General features: G+C 42.9%; 1 protein-coding gene across 1 annotated transcript in view; it reads left to right on the top strand.

Annotated features, from left to right (window-relative positions):
* The window catches only part of AKAP9 (A-kinase anchoring protein 9), a gene marked incomplete at its 5' end in the record, with an annotated part of 407,878 nt that overhangs the window by 55,778 nt on the left and 329,181 nt on the right, over positions 1–22,919 (top strand). Inside the window, 2 exon segments of the mRNA XM_082257825.1 lie at positions 12,982–13,236; positions 19,166–19,210. Of these exon segments, the coding sequence (XP_082113951.1) occupies positions 12,982–13,236; positions 19,166–19,210 (300 nt within the window).

The raw sequence follows: 22,919 nt of genomic DNA, 5'->3' as shown, positions 1-22,919 counted from the left end.
GTAAGAGATTAAAGGAAAACTTAATTTTTCTTTTAGCCCCCCAGTGATGCTCGTACATTGTAAGGATTGTAGTGACCATTGTTGCTTATTCCTCTCATTCCCTATTCTGAAGAAAGTGATGTTTGTCCAGTATGTCATTTCTGTGTCTATAGTGGATGGGAAGGTCAGCCTTCATTATCATCATCTGAGCCATCTCTGGGTTGTAAAAGGAGGATGAGAGGATCTGCAGTTCAGCAGTGAGCAGACCATGCAAAAAGGAGAGGGTTGTTGCAGGGAATGCCTCTGAATTAGCCAGATTCACTATCAGGAGATAAATGACAGAAAGGCAAATAAAGTGCATCTCCAATTTTTTAATGTCTCTGAATAGAGTGGGGGAAGGGTTAGAACCTCTGTCAGGTTTTTACCTCTCCCCTCTGGGGAGATTCATTATTGACACCAGGACAGAAAGAGATGGTAAATCCAAATATTAAAGTGTTACTAAACCCACAACAGTAAAATCCATCTGTATCTTAGGGATCGACCGATTATCGGTGGGGCCTATTATCGGAGGTATATAGTCACTTTTTTAAAATATCACCCACTTGCCGACATGACCAATATTGCTTCAAGTGGTTGTACCGGAGTGAAGCCTGCAGCTACAGACATCACCCCGGTACTGTTTTTTTTAGAGCGGACGGTTGGCTTTCTTGTAATAACAACCAATGCGACTAAGCAGCTGCTCGGCTGTTATAACAAACAACGGGGGGGGACATCCCCCCCTCCTCTCCCGCCACCTTCTGCCGCTTGCCCGGGTCTCCTATTCCACCAGATGTGCCAGCTGGCCGAAAACCCGAACAATGCCGGAATTGGCTCTGATCGGGTCTCCGAGGTAGTAACCCAGAAGCAATGTCATGACATCACTTCTGGTTCCTAAATGCGCAGGATTTAAAAAAAAAAATGACAGCATTCAAAACAGCCAAGCTCGGCATTTTTAATGCTTTTAAGTGCAGAGGAGGGGTTTGGGGTCTTATAGACTCCAGATCTCTCCATAAAGAGGACCTGTTGCTGCCTATTACTGTCACATGGGATGTTTACATTCTTTGTGACAACAATAAAAGTGATAAAAAAATAATTAAAAGGACGGTGTAAAAATAAAAACAGTAAATGTACAGAATATCAGCACCTAATATCGGCTTTTCGGATAGAAGGGTGGCTGGAAAATCGGTATTGGCCCTGAAAAAACTATATCGGTCAATACCTACTGTATATGCAGCAAAGCATGCTTGTTATACTCACTGTGGAACATAAGGGGTTGAATTATTGCTCTTCCTCTAATCTTTGTGACAATACCTCACATGTGTGGTGCAAGCAACATTTAAATATGAGTGCGCAACTTAAGTATGTGCTCACTTCTGCGTGCAAGCACAGAGAAATAAGGGCACTTAAAATGTTGTTTTTTTTTTTCTTATTTATTTTATTTTTACACTGCCCCTTTTCATTTTCTTTTTTCTTTTAGATCACTTTTATTCCTATTACAAGGAATTTACTCACCCCTTGTAATAGAAATAGGGATGACAGGTCCTCTTTTTATTGAGAGATCTTGGATCAAAAATACCCTTTTACCTTTACCTTTTAAAAGCAAAAGATCAAAAAAATATATATATATTTTTTTTTTTATATCTTTTGCTAAAAAAAAAAAAAAAAAGTTTACTTCCATCCTAGACCGCAAGTGACGTCGTGACGTCATGACGTCGTTCCGGTCCTCCAAGGCCATAGAGGCAATCGGAGACGATCTGGTCTCTGGTATTCTCTGTGACCTGCCGACTGCCTTGTCGGATCGTGTCTCGAGTGCGTTGTTCAAAATAGTAAGTCCGAGAATCACCAGCGGGGGGGGGGACGGGGGGTTTATACCAGGTATATACCAGGTTTATGGCTAATGGCTTCAGCTATAACCCAGGTAAACCAGTTGCAAACCGCAACGTATATATACACGTATCACGGTTGGCAAGTGGGTAATAATAATAAAAAGTTTCATATGTTTTTGTGATAGATAATCCTCTCTGGACTTTTCATGCACCTAATCTTCTTTTGACTTTTCATACTGTCCCTGGAAAGTCTTATTAACAGTCACAGTGTGACCAGGCTGCAGCTACTTTAAGATTATCGCAGGGTAACAGGATTTGTAAACGTAAATCTCAGCTCTGCAGTAAATCACATAAGCTGCGCTGTCACAAGTCACCTGGAATCCACCAGGTTGGGTCCGGTTCCTGACGTCGCACATGTGGACAGTTCCCACGGACGGACCGTCATGTTTTGTTACAAGGTAGTGTAAAGTTTTTCCTACTTTCGTTTTCATTGTTTAACAATTTGGCTCAGGTTTGGGCTTAAACTTTAATTATTTTGGCGTTCTTTTAAAGCTGGGCTCCGGGGAAATGTAAAATCTACCATTGCAGTGGAGATCTCTCTGCATTGCAAGTGGTAAATTCTCCCCTTTTTTTTTTTATTTGGGGAACGATAAAAAACAATTTATTAACCTCTGTGCTTCCAATCCTCTGAGCTTTTCTTCAGGATCGTGTCTGGCAGCCAAACTCCGATGTCATCAGGTGCAGTGCAGGTTGTGGATAGGGGAACACTCTTCAATGCTAGCTTTTACATTCCCCCGAAACTTACCTTTAACCACTTTACCACCGGAGGATTTGCTGTCTTACGTCCAGGCCACTTTTTGCTATTCGGCACTGTGTGAATTTAACTGACAATTGCGCGGTCGTGCGACGCTGTACCCAAACGAAATTTACATCCTTTTTTTCCCCACAAACAGAGCTTTCTTTTGGTGGTATTTGATCACCTGTGCGATTTTTACTTTTTGCGCTATAAACAAAAAAAGAGCGTAAATTTTGAAAAAATAACAATATTTTTCAAATTTTTTTATATGAAGTTCCCCCCAAAAAAATGTAAAAATCAAAATATTTTTACATTTTAGGCCATTTTGTTTTCTGCTACATATGTTTGGTAAAAAAAATCACAATAAGCGTATTTTGATTGGTTTGCGCAAAAGTTATTGCGTTTACTAACTAAGGGAAAGATTTCTGTCATTATTGGTGGTTTTTTTTAGTAATGGCGGCGATCTGCGTTTTTTTTTTTTTTTTTTTGCGGGACTGCGACATTGCGGCGGACAGATCGGACCCTTGACTGACATTTTTGACACTTTTGGGGGTACCAGTGACATTACTACAGTAAACAGTTCTAAAAATATGCACTGTTACTGTAAAAATGACACTGGCAGAGAAGGGGTTAATTTTATTGGAGAGGGAGGGGTTAATGTATGCCTGGTGCTTACTAACGTGTGTGGGGGGAGGTGACACAGGGACAGATCGCATGTTCAGCTATGCTGAACCCTGCAATCTGTCACTGTCTGTCACTTAGGAGATCCGCCCGCTTTGTTTAGACAAGCAGGCAGATCTCCAAACTTGATTCCCCGACGATCGGGGAAGAGGAGCAGCGATCGCCGCTGCGCCTCCCCTGGCCCGACTCCCGCTGTGACTGAATACAGCGGGAGCGAGCCTCCGGCGGCGCGTGAGCGCCGCCTACAGGGGGAGGAGTCCAGTGACGTAGGTCTACGTCGCTGGATGGAATCGAGCCACTTTGCCGCAGTACAGTCAACGTGACCGGTCGGCCAGTGGTTAAAGTGTAAGTTTACCTTTTTGTAGAAAAAAATTAAATGTTGAACTAACACCCTACAGCAGGGGTCTTCAAACTATGGCCCTCCAGTGGTTCAGGAACTACAACTCCCATCATGCCTGGTCTTGTCTGTGAATGTCAGAGTTTTACATTGCCTCATGGGATGTGTAGTCCCGCACCAGTTTGAGGATCCCTGCCCTACAGCCTCAAACATCCCCCCAGGTGCAGCTGTCCAGGCATTTGAAATCGAAATCTTCTCCTTATTCTTTCTGCAACGCTTTTGGGATAGACCCGAGTGATTTCGATTGGTCAATGCCAACGCAGAGCATTGCTTTGATCTATCCCATAAGTGCTGCAGAAAGAAGAGGAAGAAGAATGGGGTTTCCCTCAACTGCTACACAGGCTGCATGGGAACTGACAGCCAGAGAGGTAAGTACGGGGGGGGGGGGAGTGTTGTTAGTTAACCTTTTTATTTTTTCTGTAAAATTATAATCTGTATTCCAGGTGAGGTGAAAATGACCGTAATCCCTTTAGGTAGTATGCAGGTGGAACATGTTTTGGTTAAACTTTAGATATTTAGGCCTGGATTCACACACACACTATATTGTCAAAAGTATTGGACTCATTATTATTGAGTTGGCCCATTCTTTGCAGCTATAACAGCTTCAACTCTTCTGGGAAGGCTGTCCACAAGGTTTAGGAGTGTGTCTATGGGAATGTTTGACCATTCTTCCAGAAGTGGGCTTGTGAGGTTAGGCACTGATGTGGACGAGAAGGCCTGGGTTGCGGTCTGCTTCATCCCAAAGGTGTTCAGTCGGGTTGAGATTAGGGCTCTGTGCAATCCAGTCAAGTTCCTCCACCCCAAACTCGCTCATCCATGTCGTTATGGACCTTGCTTTGTGCACTGGTGTGCAGTCATGTTAGAACAGGAAGGGGCCATCCCCAAACTTCCCACAAAGTTGGAAGGATGAAATTGTCCAAAATGTCTTGGAAAAAAAGAGGAGGGTTGAGACTTTAAATGAGACGTGTGACAAAGGCCATGGGTATTGAAATAGCAGATTTAATGTAAAAATGCACATATACACAACAGTTATAAATACATTAAAATTAAATATAGGAAAAAAATAAAAAGCAATGATTCTGAACTAGAGTACATACATATATCAAAAATTGCACAATACATTAATCAAAGATGTACAGCATGAGTATATCAAGGTAACCCATGATATGAGTGAATGTCTGCATCAAGGTAGGCTCGACGCGTTTCTGTGGACTGGTATTCCACTTCATCAGGAGCATGTGATGCGAATCTGCAAGGAATATATGTATAAAAGATATTGCAAAAAATGCAAAAAGGGTTGCAGCAGAATAAATATAAAATTGAAAAAAATATATATATAACAGAAAATCAAAAATGGAAAAATTCCACCCAGATCTACTTACAGGGCAGCTCAGATCATAGCAAGTCATGTGGGTACATAGTGCTGGCAACGGTCAAACAACCAGTCTCACCGGGAGCTGTGGGGACGCAAAGGAAGGGCGAAAAACGGGCATGAAACATGGCGCATAAATGTGAAAGAAAAAAAAAAAAAAAAAGGGAGAGAAGAGAAACATAAGAAAAGGAAGAGAAGAAAGGTGAAGGGAGTGAGACCGTGAAGGAAGTGGTGTTGTTGGGACATACCTAGGAAATTATAAGTGGACTGGTAATGAAGTTCATACAGAGTATCGCTAAATTAGCATGGGATCAAAAAAAATATATACTGAGAGATAATCCTAGGTAGGTGCCGAAATATAAATAATACGAAATAGTGTCTAGGGCAGATGCCAAATAACCCAGAGGAAATGAAAAAGTGGAAAGTTGTCACCAAAAGAATAGTAAGGAAGAAAGGAGTTCCCAAGACAACCCCGTGAAAAAACTATTCTTTTGGTGACAACTTTCCACTTTTTCATAGACACGCTCCTTTCCAGAAGAGCTAAAGCTGTTATAGCTGCAAAGGGTGGGCCAACTCGATATATAGAACCCTACGGACTAAGACTGGGAGGCCATTAAAGTTTAAAGGTAGGCGTCCCAATACCTTTGACAATATAGTGTATGTGGGCGCAATTTCAGTGCAGGAGTCCGGTTCTGTTCACTGGTTCAGGTGTGAATTTTTACCCAAATTTGCACCCCAACTGGACCCAAAATCGCACAGGACCCTTTTTAAGACCACACCACGGCCTACCCAGACATGTGTCCTCTCCCAACCCTTCCCCCCCCCCCTTTTTTTTCACTAAACCCCCAGGTCTTTAGCAGTTTCTGGGGACAGCTGAAATTTTGGATTTCCCATCACTTTCTATTTTGGTAACAATCTCCACCAATATAGTGGTGAATCCCCTCAGCTGGGACAGCAATAAAAACTTGATGTAAGGTTTAACTTTTTTTTCTTACTTTTACAAAACTAAGGAAAAAGGTTTTGCCCAGAGATATACTTTAAGGGCTCATTTACACTAGCGGTTGAGGGCATTACCACCCGATGGTTGAGCCACCTTTTTACCGCTTCCTCCACCTCTCTTCCTTTAGCATTAGAGGCAGTGGCTGGGGGTGTACAGTTGCTATGACAGGTATTATTCCACCTGTTGCTTTCAGTAGGCTCTACTACCTGCTAAATCCGACCCATTCAAGTGAATGGGGCCACTCTGCAATGCATGCAGTTGCGTGGTTTAAGGGGTTAAAGCAGACGGCGAGGATGCAATACAATGCCTTCTCGCCACCTGAATGTGCCCTAGGATCTTTTGAAATAAAATTGGAAAAGTTAACATTTGCTCTGTATTTATTTATTTTTTTATATTCCACCTTATGTTTGCAGCCAACTTAGACAAACAGCCAAAAGCTGTCTACAGGTTTCTTATGTGGAGCTGCCAGACAGGACCTCAGCGGTGTTATGGAGGATTTTTCTAACTATGGTGTTACCTGCACCGTCACAATTTCTGGTTAATAATGCACAATTATTATTAACCACTTAGCGACCCCCCCCCCCCCCTACACTGTACTGTGGACTCTGTAGACAAAGTGTTGTACCCGTACGTAGCTGCCTACTTCTGGGTTGAGGACGCGTGCATGTGCGCCCCCTGCCCGGCTCGTGCTGTGCTTGTACACAACGCAAACCTGTCAGCAAGTCCCAGCCAACGATTCATGGCCGGGACCTGCTAATCGGCTGTGTGCAATCAGAGCCCAGAGCTCTGTGTTGGTAAACAAGAACGAGCTTTGTACAGAAGGAGTGATCTGTACTCCGCAGGGATGAGATCAGTTAGTAAAAGCAGCATACTGTATAAACACACATAAATAATCATTTGATTACCCTAGATGTTAACCCCTTTCCAGCTAGTGATCACTGTACTGGTGTCACTATAATGTCAGTGGCAGTCCTCACCCCCCCCCCACCCCAGCATCGGTTAGTGTCAAATTGCCTGCCGCAATATTACAGTCCCATTATAAGTCATTGATCGCCTCCATTAGTAGTATAAAAAAATAATAAAAATAAAAATTCCAGTATATATTAGGGATCGACCGATTGTCGGCCGCTCGACTGTTATTAAAAGCCTTCCGCCGCTGCGCCCGGGTCTCCCGTCCCTCCGGGAGGCCCGAGCAACCAGTTGGCTGGCCGAAGATCCGAACAAAGCCGGAATCGGCTCTGATCGGGTCTCCGATGTAGTAACTCGGAAGCAATGTCATGACATCACTTCTGGTTACTGGAGCCTTAAAGGCGCCAGATTTAAAAAAAAATTACAGTATTCAAAATAGCCAAACTTGGCGTTTTAATTGCAGAGGAGGGGTTAGGGGTCTTATAAACCCCAGATCCCTCCACAAAGAGTACCTGTCACTGTCGCAAGGGATGTTTACATCAATAAGGAATAAAAGTGATAAAAAAAATAAATTTAAATGTTAAAATAAAACTTTAAATGTACAGAATATTGGCACCTAATATCAGCTATCGGCCTGAAGGATGGCTGGAAAATCGGTATTGGCCCTCGTGTATATATATATATATATATATATATATATATATACCATAGTTTGCAGGTGCTATACCTTTCACACAAACCAATCAATATACACTTATTGGGATTTTTTTTTTTTACCAAAGACATGTAGCAAAATACATTTTGGCCAAAATGTATGAAGAAAATTCATTTTCTTTTTTATTTATTTTTTATTGGATATGTTTTATAGCAGAAAGTAAAAAAAAAAAATTTCTTTATTCAACATTTTCAGTATTTTTTTTTTTTTTAATTTATATATTAAAAAATAAAAAACCCAGTGATGATCAAATACCAACAAAAATAAGCTCGATCTGTGTGAAAAAATTATATATATTTCATTTGGGTTTAGTATTGCATGACCAGTAAATGTAGCGCAGTGCCGAATAGCAAAACAAATGCTCTGGTCATAAAGGGGGTAAAATCTTCTAGAGCTGAAGTGATTAACAAAAATATTTTTATATAATAAGTACATACACTTATTAGTAGAAGATAAATTCATGACCAGGTAGCTTTAAACCAAGCGGGTAAAGTGTGAAAATTATGCGTAGATTGCGGTGATCCGCAGTGAGCAGACTTCCCCTTTTATCACTTCTAAGCAGTCAGAACCATGGACAGTTATTTCCCATAGTCTGCATAGTTTGTACATTGCTGTTTGTAGTATGGAGAAAGTCATTGTTCAGTGCAGTGTTGTGATTTGCACCGTACTCCTGATCTTTTTCTACTTGCCGCTCTGAGCGTGCTTGCACCAAATGAGATCTTGGCACAGGACAAAGAGCCTCAGCCAAGCTTTAAATTTGATTTGGAGGATTAGCATGGGGCTTTGCAGGAGAAATGTCATCTTGAGCATTTGGTTAAATTGATTGTGTCGTTAAATTCTTGGGAAGCTGTAATCTGCAACGAAAGTACCGTCTGCACCTGAGCTGCTGTTTATAGCAAAACTATAAGGCCCCTTTCACAGTCCAGTCTGTTTTTGACTTGCGATTGAATGGTTTAAAAACCAGACTGCCATGTATCTCAATGGGAAGCCTCATGTAAACGGCTGTAAGTTTGTTTACATCTGGGACCCTTCAGGTTCATCTAAAGGCTCGGAACACTAAAAGAAAATCGGGCGAACGTTTTTGTCCAAATTTTCGTACGATTTTCGTATAGTGCGTACAGAACTTTTTACAGACGATTCAGAATTTTCGTACAAACATTCTCCAAAATGTTTCTCGTACGGGAAAAAATGAACGATTTTCGTTTAATGTGTACCGTTTTCGTACGATTTTTGTACAAGAAAAATCAGAAAAGAAAGACTGCGCATGATCAGAAACAATAAACAACAAAAAAAGCCTTTGTCGTACGAGAATTTTCGTAGGAATTTTCCGATTCCGATTTGCTGTGAAACAGCAAGGAAAATCGGACAGTCTTTCGCCCGATTTTCCTATAGTGTGTACCCCATTTGACTCAGAGGTGTTCATCCTTTTGACCTTCCTGGGCCACATTGGAAGAAGAGGAATAGTCTTGGGCCGCACATAAAATACACTAATAATAAGGATAGCTGATGAGCAGAAAAAAATCAGACAGAGCACAAATTAGCGATTACTAATATAGATAATGTACCTATCTGAGTTATAAAACTTAATTTCTCTTCCATTCATTGACGGAGACAGCTTTATATTTTCTTTGACCGATGGGCATTTAAATATTTTTTGTTATAAAAGTAAAAGAGGACATCAAAAAACAAGTGCAATATTTGACACTGTATTCGATAAACGAACGCATCAATATCTGGTTGTATTGAAGTGGTAGCAATTCTCAATGAATTTTCAAAGAGCTTGTAACGGATCAACCGGCACCCCGACCGGGCACCTCCATTGACGGATGTTCCTAGTGCTTCCCGAGGGCTCCAAGCACTCCATCAGACACCATTAACACCTCAGACCTCATGAACCGCCGCAGCTTGGTTGGGGTCTCACGGTCTCCTACCCACCCTGGACCTACGACCAGGCTCCAGGTTCCCGTGGGTGACCCTCTCTTTCCCCAGAGAGTGAAGCATGAACAAGAACAAGCTCTTATAAGAGCTTAGTGCTTATCCAAGGGAGTATGAAGGACATAGCAATCCCTTGTAGCATATTCCCCCAATGAGAGACAGGACTCTAGATTGAGGGTAAAGTATAACTCAACTTTATTGAACAAAAAACAGACTTTTATACAGTTTTCCCCCACAAGGTTACCTCCCAAGTGGACCATGTTGAAAACAGGCCCTGACATTTACAATCCAATGAAAACAGAGTTTTACACTCCCATACAGTGTACACAAAGATATACACTGTGGGACAACCCCCCTCCCCCTTAGCAGCCAATCCACATATACATATACATCCCATAATAAGCTTATCTTAAGGCAGACAGAACAATGTAAGGTCATTAACATTATAACAATGAGACAGGCACAATCCACATTCCCTCCCAATACACAAACAATAGGGAAGTCTGCCAATGACAGTCTGTGTGTCTCTCTCACTGACAATCACATGGAATACACTGTGTAAGGTGGTATTAAATCTTCATATTTCTATATGAAGATATGGTTGACAAATATTACTGTCCTACTTGATTCAATCAAAAACAATATATTAGCTTGGACCGATGCTGCATCCACCTAGGTAAGTATAAATGTAGTGGGTGGGGGGGGGGACCCTGAATCCCATGCTTCTCTTTTATGTTTATGGTTTTGTGTTGGGCCGCATTCATAGCCATCTTGGGCCTCTGGTTGGATACCCCTGATCTAACAGAATGCAAAATGTTTGTGTCTTGGTCTGCTTTTGTGGACCTCACTGAACACAGACAGATAAAGGCAAATTTGTTGGCATCCGGCTGTCCATACTGATAACGTTGCTTTGTTTTTCCTCTCATCTCAGGATGGAGGAAATAATGCAATGAAGGTGGATGTCACATTTGGACAGTATCATTTTAATTATTTGTTTAAAACTGATGTTTTGCCTTTAATTTCTTTTTAGTGAACGAACCCAGAAGCGCTAAGCTCTGAGAACTTCCAGGTTCAAGGGTGCAGAGCAAGGCAAACAGTAAATCGAGCGCTGTTTGTGTTTCGTCCGCTAGAACAAGGCAGCGCAGGAGAGACAATAGGGTTTTAATAGAAGAATCCTGTTCTCTCCATAAATATACTGGTCCCCTGCCCAGTGCTTGTCAGCCCCCTTGCAATAGCAATAAAGTTTACTTAAAAAATAACAAGTGTTAAATTGAAATATAATAAAATTGTTTCGTACCGTTTTTCAATTATTGCTGTTTTGTTATAACACACGTTTGTATGCTGAAAACTTTCAATAAAAATCATTGAAAAGAAATATAATAAAATTAAAAAGCCCTGTGCACATGCAAATGCGCACTTAAGGAGCGGACGTAAACGACAATTGCGCAACACACATTGGGTATCACCATGCATTGCAGAGGAATGATTTTAGAGCCATTATTTATGGTTACCTCTAAACTAATCAGTTGTTAAAGCAGAGTTCTACCCTATTTAGCAACCACGGCCCCACTGGTAGCTTATCCCTGTGCCATTAATATTTGGATATTTTTTTTTTTTGTTTAAAAATCCCACCACTTCCAGCTAACCTTGCTGCGACGAGGTACGTCATTTCCGCTCTCCCATTTGCTCCTGGGATATCATTGTCATCAGTCTCAGGAGTCCATGGGCATCCTGCACTCCTGGCATTGCGTTATTTCAAAACCAAAAAATTACACAATGCCAGGTGGCACATCCCTTCCTTTTGGGTTGTGTTGATTGCCATACCAATAGGCGAGAACTTCCACTGCCATTACTACGGCAACCTGCAGTCAACACAGTGCATCACGCTGTGTCCTGACTGCGCAGGCATGAGATCGGGAGGTGCATGCTGGGTAGCCAGCTGCACCAAATCCCGGAACCAAGTACGAGTGGGCTTCAGATATTTTTCAATCAATTATTTATCATCAATTGGGCGAAGCAAGAAGATGACAGTGACGGAGTGGAGGCAGAAAATTTCTCACCTCACATCACTGGAGGGAAGCACTCCAAGAGATAAGTGTGCCATAATGTGGCACGATGGCAAATGCTGCCCTGCCACCCCTTTGTTGAATTCAACTTTAATGGCTTTACTCGTGTTTCTGCATCTTATTTTATTGGTACCCATAGTGTAATTTCAGTTAACGTGCATTTTCTGATCAGGTTGTAAAGTTTTATTTGAAAGTTCTTGTGGATTGTGACATTTTACATTTCTACTTGCTTCCAGAACCATTCTCCCTCTAGTAGTTGTCTGCATATTCGACAGTGCAGTCAGCGATCCACCCCTTGTACATTTTGTCAGAGACCATGAAGGCTCTTCCTGTATAAAAGCATGAGGAATGAAAGCACTCCTGGTTGAATAAAAGGGTCACCTTATTGCATTTAGGTCATACTCCAGCATCTCGGGTCCATACTTTCATATTTTAACCTATATACGCCCTTCCTCATTGCGGTTTGTAAGTGCTTGCATAGCTTAGACACATATGGCTCGTTTCCACTGAGCTTACTGGTACGGTTCGGTACGGTACGCTATTTATGCCGTTTCCATTATGAATGGTACCCTAATTCCGAACCGTACTGTACCACTTTTTGGTACCCTTTCGTTGGGGTACCAAGCACATTAGTACCGTACCAACAGGGTGGAGCTACACTCTGCAGAACTTTGATTGGTTGACAGAGAATCGTCTATCACAGCTTTCCTGCTACACCACGCCTATCATGAAAGGGTACTATTGGCAGTGGAAACGCAATGTGTACTGTTCCGAACCGTACCGTACTGAACCGAACCGTACCGTACCACTCAGTGGAAACGAGGCAATAGACACACATAAGTGTTGCTAGTTTTAACTGAGGATGCAATAAAGATGGCCCTTTAGGTCAAGCAGTGGTGCTGGCATTCTTCATGCTTTTATACCGTACCTGATAGTCGACTCGAAGAGGTTGAGCTGCTACACACCCTGTTGTAAGCAGTGATCATAGAAAAAGCAGTGGGTTAGCTGATCCTTGATACGTTGTGAAGGCCTTTCTTGCCTTTTTGGCAGATGGAGTCATAATGGGTTTTAAACCTTGCAAAAAGAGAAAAATCCAGTTGTTGACATTCTTTTATGCTCGGCAGTAAAACTGGGTGATCTACAGTTCAGTACGGCTGCTGAAGTGTTGCAGATAGCAGTCAAACCAAAGGTCTCAGAAGGGATACCCCCACTTTGGCCAGAAAGAAAAGGCAAAGCTAAGACCTTATTTTATATTTTATCTTGCAGCTTGCCCAGTTCAGACAACGCAAGGGGCAGACTGAGAGCCATGCTTCCGCCAAGAAGAGCAAAAAGAAGAAGACCTCCTCTGCCTCCAAACATCGGGAGCAGCCTGAAGAAACTCTAGAAGCTGGCTTATCCCAGAGCGATGAGGCCCCATCGCAGGCTGCTCCAAGCGGAGCCAGTACCACTGCCGAGTTCACCATCATGAGAACGATGCCTCATGGCGAGATGATCCAACATGATAAGACCTACACTATTGAGGTATGGGCTCCCAAAGTTGTAATGTTATATACTTCATATTCAAAGCTCACTTTGTTATTAGTAATGTTCTTTGGTTGTTGAGTATCTTCATGTGCTAGCCCCTTGTCCAATGAGAGCACCCTTATTGAACACAGCAGCATTCTTATTGGCCAGGGTGATACCAATTTGCAAGACTTGTACACAGGCATCGAAGCCATGAAAGCTGTACACAGGATCCCTACTCTTCTGCTCAAGTCAGAACTAAGCTCCACCAACCCTTGCAGCAAGCTACTCCTGCAACTGTTTGCTACTCCAGTACCAGAACTTCAGTGGCTGGTTAAATCTCTGGCTTTAGACTATTTTTATGAAAGGGACCGGTTTAGAACAGGGAGAAAGTGGTGCTTGCTGCTGACTTGAGCCTTGTAGCCTTGTGTACAACCTGGGCTTGGAATGCAGAGGCTATATAAAGGACGCATACATTGACTTGAAGATGAATTTAGGATCTTGTAGACACTTCGGCAGCATTAAAATCATAAACGCTTTCAGACCATGACGGGTTCATTTAAAAGTCATGCCTCTTCCCTTAGCTTAGGCATGCAGTCAGGAGGGTGTGCTTAGCTGAGAAAACCCCTCCTGAAGACTCCTGGGATGTATGACATCATTTACCTACACATGAAACCAGGAAGTAACTGAAGAAATTTAAAAAATTACAACAAGTAAGTTTAATTTACTTTCCTATCTTTTTCTAATGTTAGCAGCATGAGGAATAAAAATAGTCAATGTTGACTGAGGCTCCATTCACATCTGAGCGTATCGTTTCCAGGTGTTTTTTTGGGGCGTTTTTCTGGCATTTTTTGCATCTGTTTGGAGGCAGGCATTGACCTCTGACTAAAAATGCTTGTAATCTGCCAAAAAGGAAACTTCTACTTTTTTGAGCTTCATGCATTTTGCTTTAGGCGACAAAATGCTCATATGTGAACAGGGGCCATTGAAATGAATGGGATTTTACTTGTGGCCGTTTCAGAGATGAGCATTTTACAAGCTGAACAATGCTCAGGTGTGAACAGAGCCTAAAAGAGTGAAGTTCCACTTTAAATTTACCTCCTGATGTCTGATTCATTTTTTTCAATTTTTAACACAAAACAATATAATGTATTATGTATCAAAACAGTGTTAGTTCACATCTTTCTATAACTCTTAGGGCTCTTTCACACATATAGTCCGTCGGTAGTATGCATCGCATACTAGCTCATTATGAAATAACTTACCTTAGAACGAAGCCCCCGCAGTGCCGCCCGCTCAGCGACAGGACGGCCGACATGTTCGGCCGTCCTGCTTCCTGGTTCGCGTCCTCCGGCATGCGCGTGGGAGCCGCCGTTCACGGCGCAGGGCTCTGAAGGATGGCACGGGTGGCCTTTCCTTCAGAGCGCATGCGCTGATGACGTCATCAACTGCATCAAAAGTAAATATCTCCTAAACGGTGCATGCTTAGGAGATATTTACAGTACCTATAGGTAAGCCTTATTAAAGGCTTACCTATAGGTACAAATTCGGAAAGAGGGTTTACAACCACTTCAATTGGTGACGTCAGAGTGTTACACATAACTGGCCTTGGTAAATGCTGTAAAAGTTGCTGGTGTATGGAATTCGATGCCATCTGACTTGTCAGCTTTTCCAAGCAAAGTTTGACCTGGACTGCTCTGTCTGCTTGTCTTACAATTGAATGAGACTGCGTAAATTGTAAGTTGCATGTTAAAAACTACCTGCACTTAAAATGGAATTTCACTCTTTCAATCAACATTGTTTAATTTTAATTCTCATGCTGCTAGCATTAGTAAATAGATAGGAAAGTATATCGTACTTACTTGATTTAAACTTTTTTGGTTTACATTTCTTAAATGACTTCCTGGTTTCTTGCCTAGGAAATATGATATCATACATCCCAGCAGTCTTCAGAGTGGTAGGAGGGGTTTTCTCAGCTAAAAACAAAAGCAGAGAAGCACCTCTAAGTGCAGTAAGATGGTGTATTTTAATAAACCCCACAACAGGGCTACTTACAATAGATAGGAAAAAAACAGGCACATCAACGAGTGTAGGTTCAGAATGCCAGTTGGAGCGGGCAGCGGGAGCTGCTGGTACTGCCAGGTGGAATGTGGCAAGAGTCCCAGAGTGGAGGAGAAAGCCAGCCAAAGTCCTTCCTGAAGCAGGTGGATTGCAGCGTGGAACACAGCCAGGAGCAGAATGCAACGTGTTTCAGAGCATGCGCTGTACCACATAGGGGCATGCGCGCTCCCTTTTCAAGCCCTGACCCGGCCCTGCCCCCTCTCTCCCCTGATTGGCTGGCTGGCTGACTGGCTGACTTTAATTGACAGCATTGGGAGCCATCGGCGCCACTGCTGTGTCTCAGCCAATTAGGAGGGAGAATCTCGAATGGCTGAGACCCTCGTGGACATCATTGGACAGAGGGGGACCTCAGGTAAGTATTAGGAGGGCTGAAGGGGGCTGCTGCACACAGAGGGCTTTTTATCTTAATGCATAGAATGTATAAAGATAAAAAAAATTCTGCCTTTACAACTCCTTTAAGGTGTGCTTGGCCACACTATTCCCGCACTTTATTGAGATTTACTGTCATACAGCGCCTGTGTACATTTATTTTTGTAAGTATCCATTTGGCTGTATGTTTTGTTTTACGCAGTAAACCTTCGGTAATGCACTAGGTATGTGCACTCTCCTGTGTGCTCTTTTAAAGTTTTATGAGTAATACCTGTGCAGTGGTTTTGCAGAGCGGCCCCGATCCTCTTCTTCTGGGATCCCTCGTTCTTGGCTCCTCCTCTTCTTCTTCTTTTTTTTTTTTTGGCCCCTCCTCTTCTTGGTGCACCCCATAGGAAGCACCTGTGGGCTCAATCCCAAGCCAGGCTGTGTGTATCCTTAGACCCACACAGTGGGGGAGATTTACTGTAACTGGTGCACACAGAATCTGGTGCAGCTGTGCATAGTAACCAATCGGTTTCCAGGTTTTATTGTCAAAGTGTAAATAGTAACTCCACTTGTCCACTCCACTTTGTGAAAAAAAAAAAAAAAATCCCATCTGGGTGATCTATGTAAATTGCAAGAATTTTTATCAAACTTTGTTGCAGATTCTTACCTTTGTTATTCTGAAGGAATCGTTATTTGTTTGTCTGTGTCCATGTGGAAAGTGACCCATTATGGGAGTGGTTTTGTAATTATCAATCAGCTGCTGCACCTGCAGGGTTTTAATGAGGAAAGTGGCAGGGTCTGCATCCCTTAAGACATGATTTTCCTTTGGGAGTATCTCACCAAAATTGATTTTTTTTTGCAGGGGATGATCAAAATTGAATTTGTATCTTAGTGCAGACTTCTGGAAAAATAAGTGAGCCAATCACACAAGCAGGAAATTACATATCTGGGGGTTGTTCTGTACACCATCTGTGTACAGAACGCCTCCAGGTAGCCATATTGCATTACATGTTACAGAAAATTACAGTGCTGCAGATTGAAAAGGAAGTGTCATTTAAAATATTATTCAATTACAATATGACTGGTGTCGTAATTTTATACGCTATATTGTATTTTTTATTATTGGCTAATTTATTTTCCCACGAAAGTGGAGTTACCCTTTAACCTCTTGCCGAGCACCCACCGCAGATATACTGAGGCAAGGTGGCTCACTGTACCCATACATCACTCCTCGGGAGCGAGCGCGTGCCAATTCGTGAGAGGGAAAGTTGGTCTGCTGGGTTGGCGGCCGCGATTGCTGCCGGCCACCCGCAATCTCTCCCCACGAAGATATAAACACGGCAGACCGTTGTTTTGTCAGCAATCAACACAGGGCTCCTGTGTTCCTCCTATTTAGGAGCACAGGTCCCTGTTTTGATTCCATAAGCCCATCCCCCCCCCCGCCCCCCACAGTTAGAAAATACCCCCTAGGCATATATTTAACCCTTTGATCGCCCCTGGAGTTAACCCCTTCCCCGACCACGCAATTGTCAGGTTAAAACACAGTACTGAATTTCAAAAAATGGCCTGGTCATTAGGGGGTAAAACCTTCCGGTCCTTAAGTGGTTAATTGAACAAGCTAATGTTAGAAGCTGATTGGTTACTGTGCACAGCTGTACCAAATTCTGAGTGCACCACTTTTAATAAATCACCCCCAGTTTGTCTCGGCTTCCCTCCCTGAAGTCTCTGAGCCTCTCCTCTCTCTCTCTCTCAAGGCTCCATTCCCACCTGATCGCGGGCAGAATTGCCGCAAATTCAAATCGCTGCAAAATGCAGGACTTGTTTGCAATGTCATTACTTCTAATAATACTCCAATTGTGCCGCGATTGTCGCATGGTAAATAGCTGTGCAATCGAAATGCGCGATGCTTGTTGCTCAAAAAGGAATATGAGCTTCTTTTTGCAATTTGCAGTGATTGCAGCATGACAATCGGGGGGCAATTGTGGTCCCATTAGAAAGAATGGCATTGCATCTCACGATTTGAAAATGGGGGCGGAATTGCAGCCTGTGTAGATACAGGACTCAGGTAAGTATTTAGGGAGGGGGGTGGTGGGAACAACTAGGTACCGTGTTTCCCCGAAAATAAGACCAGGTCTTATATTAATTTTGGTTACAAAAAAAAAAACACTAGGACTTCTTTTCAGGGGATGTCTTATCTTATCCCCCCCCCCCCCCCGGTCTACTCTGCAGTCCTCACTATGACATCTTTAATCCCAAAAAAAACCTTAAAGTCATTGTAAAAATATGTAATCCGTTTTGTAAAAAGATTATATAATGTCCAGTGTGTCTCCTTTTGTAAGTTTATTGTAGAAAATACCTTATTTACAGCATCACTGGGCGCTCACGTGACCCGCTGGGGATCTTCTCCTCTCCTCCCGGCTGACTCCAGCGGCCCCTCCCTCTGCAATGCTTGGAGCATGGCTGACATCAGCTGGGATCTCGGTCCTTCCCTCGGCAGTCGAAAATACCTTATTTACATCCCCGCTGGGCGCTCACGTGATCCACCGGAGCTCTTCTTCCCCGCTCCGAGCACTGCCGAGGGAAGGACCGAGATCCCGGCTGATGTCAGCCATGCTCCAAGCATTGCAGAGGGAGGGACCGCTGGAGTCAGCCGGGAGGAGAGGAGAAGATCCCCAGCGGGTCACGTGAGCGCCCAGTGATGCTGTAAATAAGGTATTTTCTACAATAAACTTACAAAAGGAGACACACTGGACATTATATAATCTTTTTACAAAACAGATGATATTCTTTTACAGGGATGTTACTAGGGCTTATTTTCGGGGTAGGGCTTAAATTGCAGCCCTCCCTGAAAATCACGCTAGATCTTATTTTCGGGGAAACACTGTAGAAGATTTCTTCATTAATGCAGGTACTGCATAAGGAGCGATTCACACCAGGTATCAGACAGGAATGCACTTGCAATTCTGTGCGATTTTAGTGCAGTCTGTTTACAGCCCATTCAGTTTAACAGGCTGGAATTGCACTGCAGCACACCAAATTAGTGCATGCAACTGGATTGCTTGATACTTCTGTGCCATGCGATCCAGTGTAGACAAATGAACTGCGTTTGTGACCTGCTTTTGGGATGTCGTTAGCATTGCAATGACAATTGCTGCAGATTGCAAGGACAGTGCATTTTAAACACGGTGTGGCAAACACACACAGAACGTGGGTTTCCCACACCAAATTCTGGTAAGGTAAAAAAAAAAAACCCGGCTTTAGAACCACTTAATCCTTTGCAGTGAATAAAGACATCATTTCACCTTCACTTTTCCTGTTTCTGCTGGTGGATAAAACGGTATGATTTCCTGCTATTAAAAATTGCCATACAGAGCGGGATACACAGGATACACATGCAGAGAGCGATCCCTAAAATAAAAGCACATTTTGAATATAAAGCTTTTTTTTAAAGGAGGTTTTTGTTTCATTGTAGCCTGAAAGTGAGGTGTCCACCACGGCCGATGATTATAGCTCTGAGGTAAGCCAAGCGGTGCATGCTGCATGCAGATAAATCCGCCTGTCTGTCGGTGACATATTTCATTCCTGATCCTAGAGAATCTTGATTGTCACTTCATTCGTTCTCCTTTTGTCTTCACCTGCCATTGGGGAATTGTTGGAAATACGCAGCTCATATTTTCAGTGTCTTTTGTCGTCTTTCTGTTCTTTGTAATCGCCTCATACTTCACTGAAATTTACATGAAATCATTAATGTTCAGTTTTGTATTGTTCACATTGAAAGAGTCACTTTATTACCAGTATAGTGAATCGGCCTTAAAGGGCAACTCCAGCCGTACAGCTAAGTGCAAAGTTGGAATATAATTCAAGTGCCAAAAGATTTGTAAAGTAAAAGCCGATGCTGTTTTTCCACTGGCATTTACCAAGGCATGTGGGTATGATGTATTTCTGAATGCAGAAGTTTCACGTTTGGCAAAATATATACGTCATTTAGACATGTGCGGGTAAACGCCAAGGCAAAAGAGCAATGGACATGAATAGAAGTGTGTGCAGCTGTGCACTTCTATGGCCGGCTGTGCGTTCCACCTGCAATTCCCCAGGCACAATAGGGCGTCCTTGTGCTCACAGAGAACAAGGATGTGTACCCTGAGAAGTGAATGAGTCAGCCAAAGACATGAGTCAGCTGAAGATATACGACTTCTTTTTGAGGGATATTTATCAAACAAAATTCACATATTTGCATTTCAGCCTGGATATTATTTAGCAAAGTATGTGCAGTTTTTTTGATTTTCAAAAGGTTGGGGAAAGTATAATGAAAATATATTGATGGCGCTGGACCCGCAGGGTTTCCTTACTGGTGTTGTTCACTTAAAGTGGCTCTTCAGTCATTTTTTCATCTTTCCATCTATCAAATCTTCTGTCCTTGTTGTTTTCTCTTTGGATAGTAAAACTTTTTTTTTTTGCCAGCACAACCCAGACTTTCTTGTCTGGCAATAAGCCTAGGCTAATGACCTCATGCACAGCTCTCTCTTACTCTTCTGAGAGTTTGTCAGTAAGGGAGGAGGGATGAGTGATAGGAAAGCCAATGAGAGCTGCAGGGCTGGAGGGTCCTGGATGAGGGCTGAGATAACAGGAGACTGCAGAGATCCACGTGTATTCATCCAGAGTGGAGAAATGTGCAGGCAAGCAGTGGTGTGTGTATGTGTATCTGTATCTGTGTGTGTTTGTGTAAATTTAGGATGTGAACAGGCAGCATCTTCATCTGCCCACAGTTAAAATGGCTGCAGCCAGACTTGGTGGGGTGTGATTTCTGCAGCATTTTTGGCAAGTACTGAATCACTGTATATATAAAATAATATGCAAAGTAGTTGAAGGGAACCTTCAGAATTGCAAATACATTTTTATTACAAATTATGTGAGCAGACTATAGTTCCTCTTTAAGGTAGTGATGTTGGTATAAATGATCTGGTTCCTAGGCAGGCACTTCTACACCCTAGTGCAATGATGGCAAACCTTGGCACCCCAGATGTTTTGAAACTACATTTCCCATGATGCTCAACTACACTGCAGAGTGCATGAGCATCATGGGAAATGTAGTTCAAAAATATCTGGTGTGATGAGGTTTGCCATCACTGCCCTAGAGGATCTCCATAGTCTCCTTTGCTTGTAGTGTAATGTAACAAGAATTTAGATTGAAGCATAGATACACCATTATTCCATTAAAGTGGTTGTAAAGTGCTTACCTATAGGTACTGTAAATATCTCCTAAACTTGCACCGTTTAGGAGATATTAACATTGCATGCAGCTGATGACGTCATTGGCGCATGCTCTCTGAAGGAAGGGCTGCCTGTGCCATTTCTTCAGAGCCCTGTGCTGTAACCAGTGGCTCCTGGTGACATAATGTGGCTCTGGCCAGTAGCACAGCCGGAGTCTGCTGACCCAGAAGGAAGACGGGCGAAGAGGGACGCAGCCTCCAGCGGGGACAACGAGGTCTTCATTTTCATGTAAGTGTCACATATTGTGCTAGTATGCGTTGCATACTAGCACATTATGCATTTACTTTGCACATAAACAAAAATAAAAACTTTTTCAAGACGTTACTTCCTCTTTAAAAGTCAGGGGTACAATCCAAAAAAGTAACCAACCCATTTCAGCAGTCACCTGAAACATGCTGGCTGCTTTTTGGATTGTACCCCTGACTTTTCTTAGCAGTCGTGTGGCGCTTCAATTTCAATTCTTGTTTGCAAAAGATTTTTCACTCTAAACAAATGCCACAATTAGGAAGTGGTCAGGGCAGGGGCACGTTCTATTCTGTCGCAGTTCTACTTCAGAGCAGCAGAGGGAGATATTTTATGAATCAAGTTACAACCTTGTATTTAGGGCTTGTTCACACCAAGTGCGGTGCAGCAACATGTTAAAAAAATTGTGTATTTTCCCACACCGCACATAAATGCCTGGCTCTTTGCAGACCCACGTGGCTACCATTAATTCCTAATTACACCGCTACACATTTAGCAAATGCAGGTGCATTCACAGCTGCCAAAATACATGGTAACCCAGTACCATGTGGCTTGGAGCAACATGATTTTAATAATTGTGCCTGCACCTTTTTTTGTGCAATTTACATGCATAGGGAATATACCACCTCATCCCTTAAAACCAGGACACATATTAATCACACAGGTTCTGAGGCTGATATAATGTACATAAGGCGCTAAGTGAGTTTAATTACCACCTTAATCAGCCACAGAACCTGTGTAATTATTGTGTCTCCTGGTGTAAAACAGACCTCCCAACTTTTTGAGATGGGAACGAGGGACGCCTATTGGCAAAGTGATATAGGCTTAGGACACACCCCCTGCCACGCCCCCCTTAAAGGAGAATTAAAAAAAAAATAGATTAGTTAAACCCAAATTTCTCTAGCGCTCATTGACAGACGTAGTCCTCGGTGATACACCACCTTCGGGTTATGTTGCCTCCACAGGAGCAGGACTAGACAGGAAATTAAAAAGCTCTGGCCACACCCCAGGGGCAGTCCCAGAGGGTATATCCTCTCTCTCTCTGCCTCAGCAAATCAGTTATTTTCTGTCTAGTTAGGAGTAAGGACCTAGATACCTTGCTGGGATCTTAGGTCCTGGCAAGATTTTTTTCTTAAAGGATTTTTTAGACAGCTTTTTTTCTCCAGTGTTTCTGTGAGATCTTCAAGCAAGAAAGCTGAACTGGGCGACGGGCTGGATGTTGAGATCCGGTGGTCACCCCAGTTCAGCCTACGAGCGCGTGCAGGCCATAGCTCCGCGCTGGGTCGGCCGCGACAAAGTCCCATTAAAGGACTGACCCCGCGAGTTAAACGTCTCGCTGAAACGCCAAAGACCATAAGTCACGGCGTCCATATCAGTCGACAGCCCTCCCGCCCCGGTGGAGAGGGGTACTGTCAGGAGTTGGTGCCCGCCTGGTCCGGTATGGTGAGTAGTATGTTCCCCCTTTTCCCCTGACGGGTCTTGTGGTGAACGCGGGCCCCTCTCTGTATGGTAAGATAGAGTCCCTCTCTATCCTATAAATGACACAGATCCTCCTACTTTGAGTGTGATTTTATGTGCAAAAAGCCAGGAGGCTTGGTTTGGGAGCTAACAATCTAATTGTATACATGTTAAAAAGATTATAATCTGTGGCATTCTGGGAATCTTACGGTGATAAGAATAAGCTACCTACCAGTCAGAAGCCACGGACATGT

This window comes from Pelophylax lessonae, assembly GCF_965119305.1.
Source record: "Pelophylax lessonae genome assembly, chromosome: 5".
Taxonomy (NCBI): Eukaryota; Metazoa; Chordata; class Amphibia; order Anura; family Ranidae; genus Pelophylax; species Pelophylax lessonae.
The sequence above is the reverse complement of the archived record's forward strand: the minus strand, read 5'-3'. Positions and strand labels throughout refer to the sequence as shown.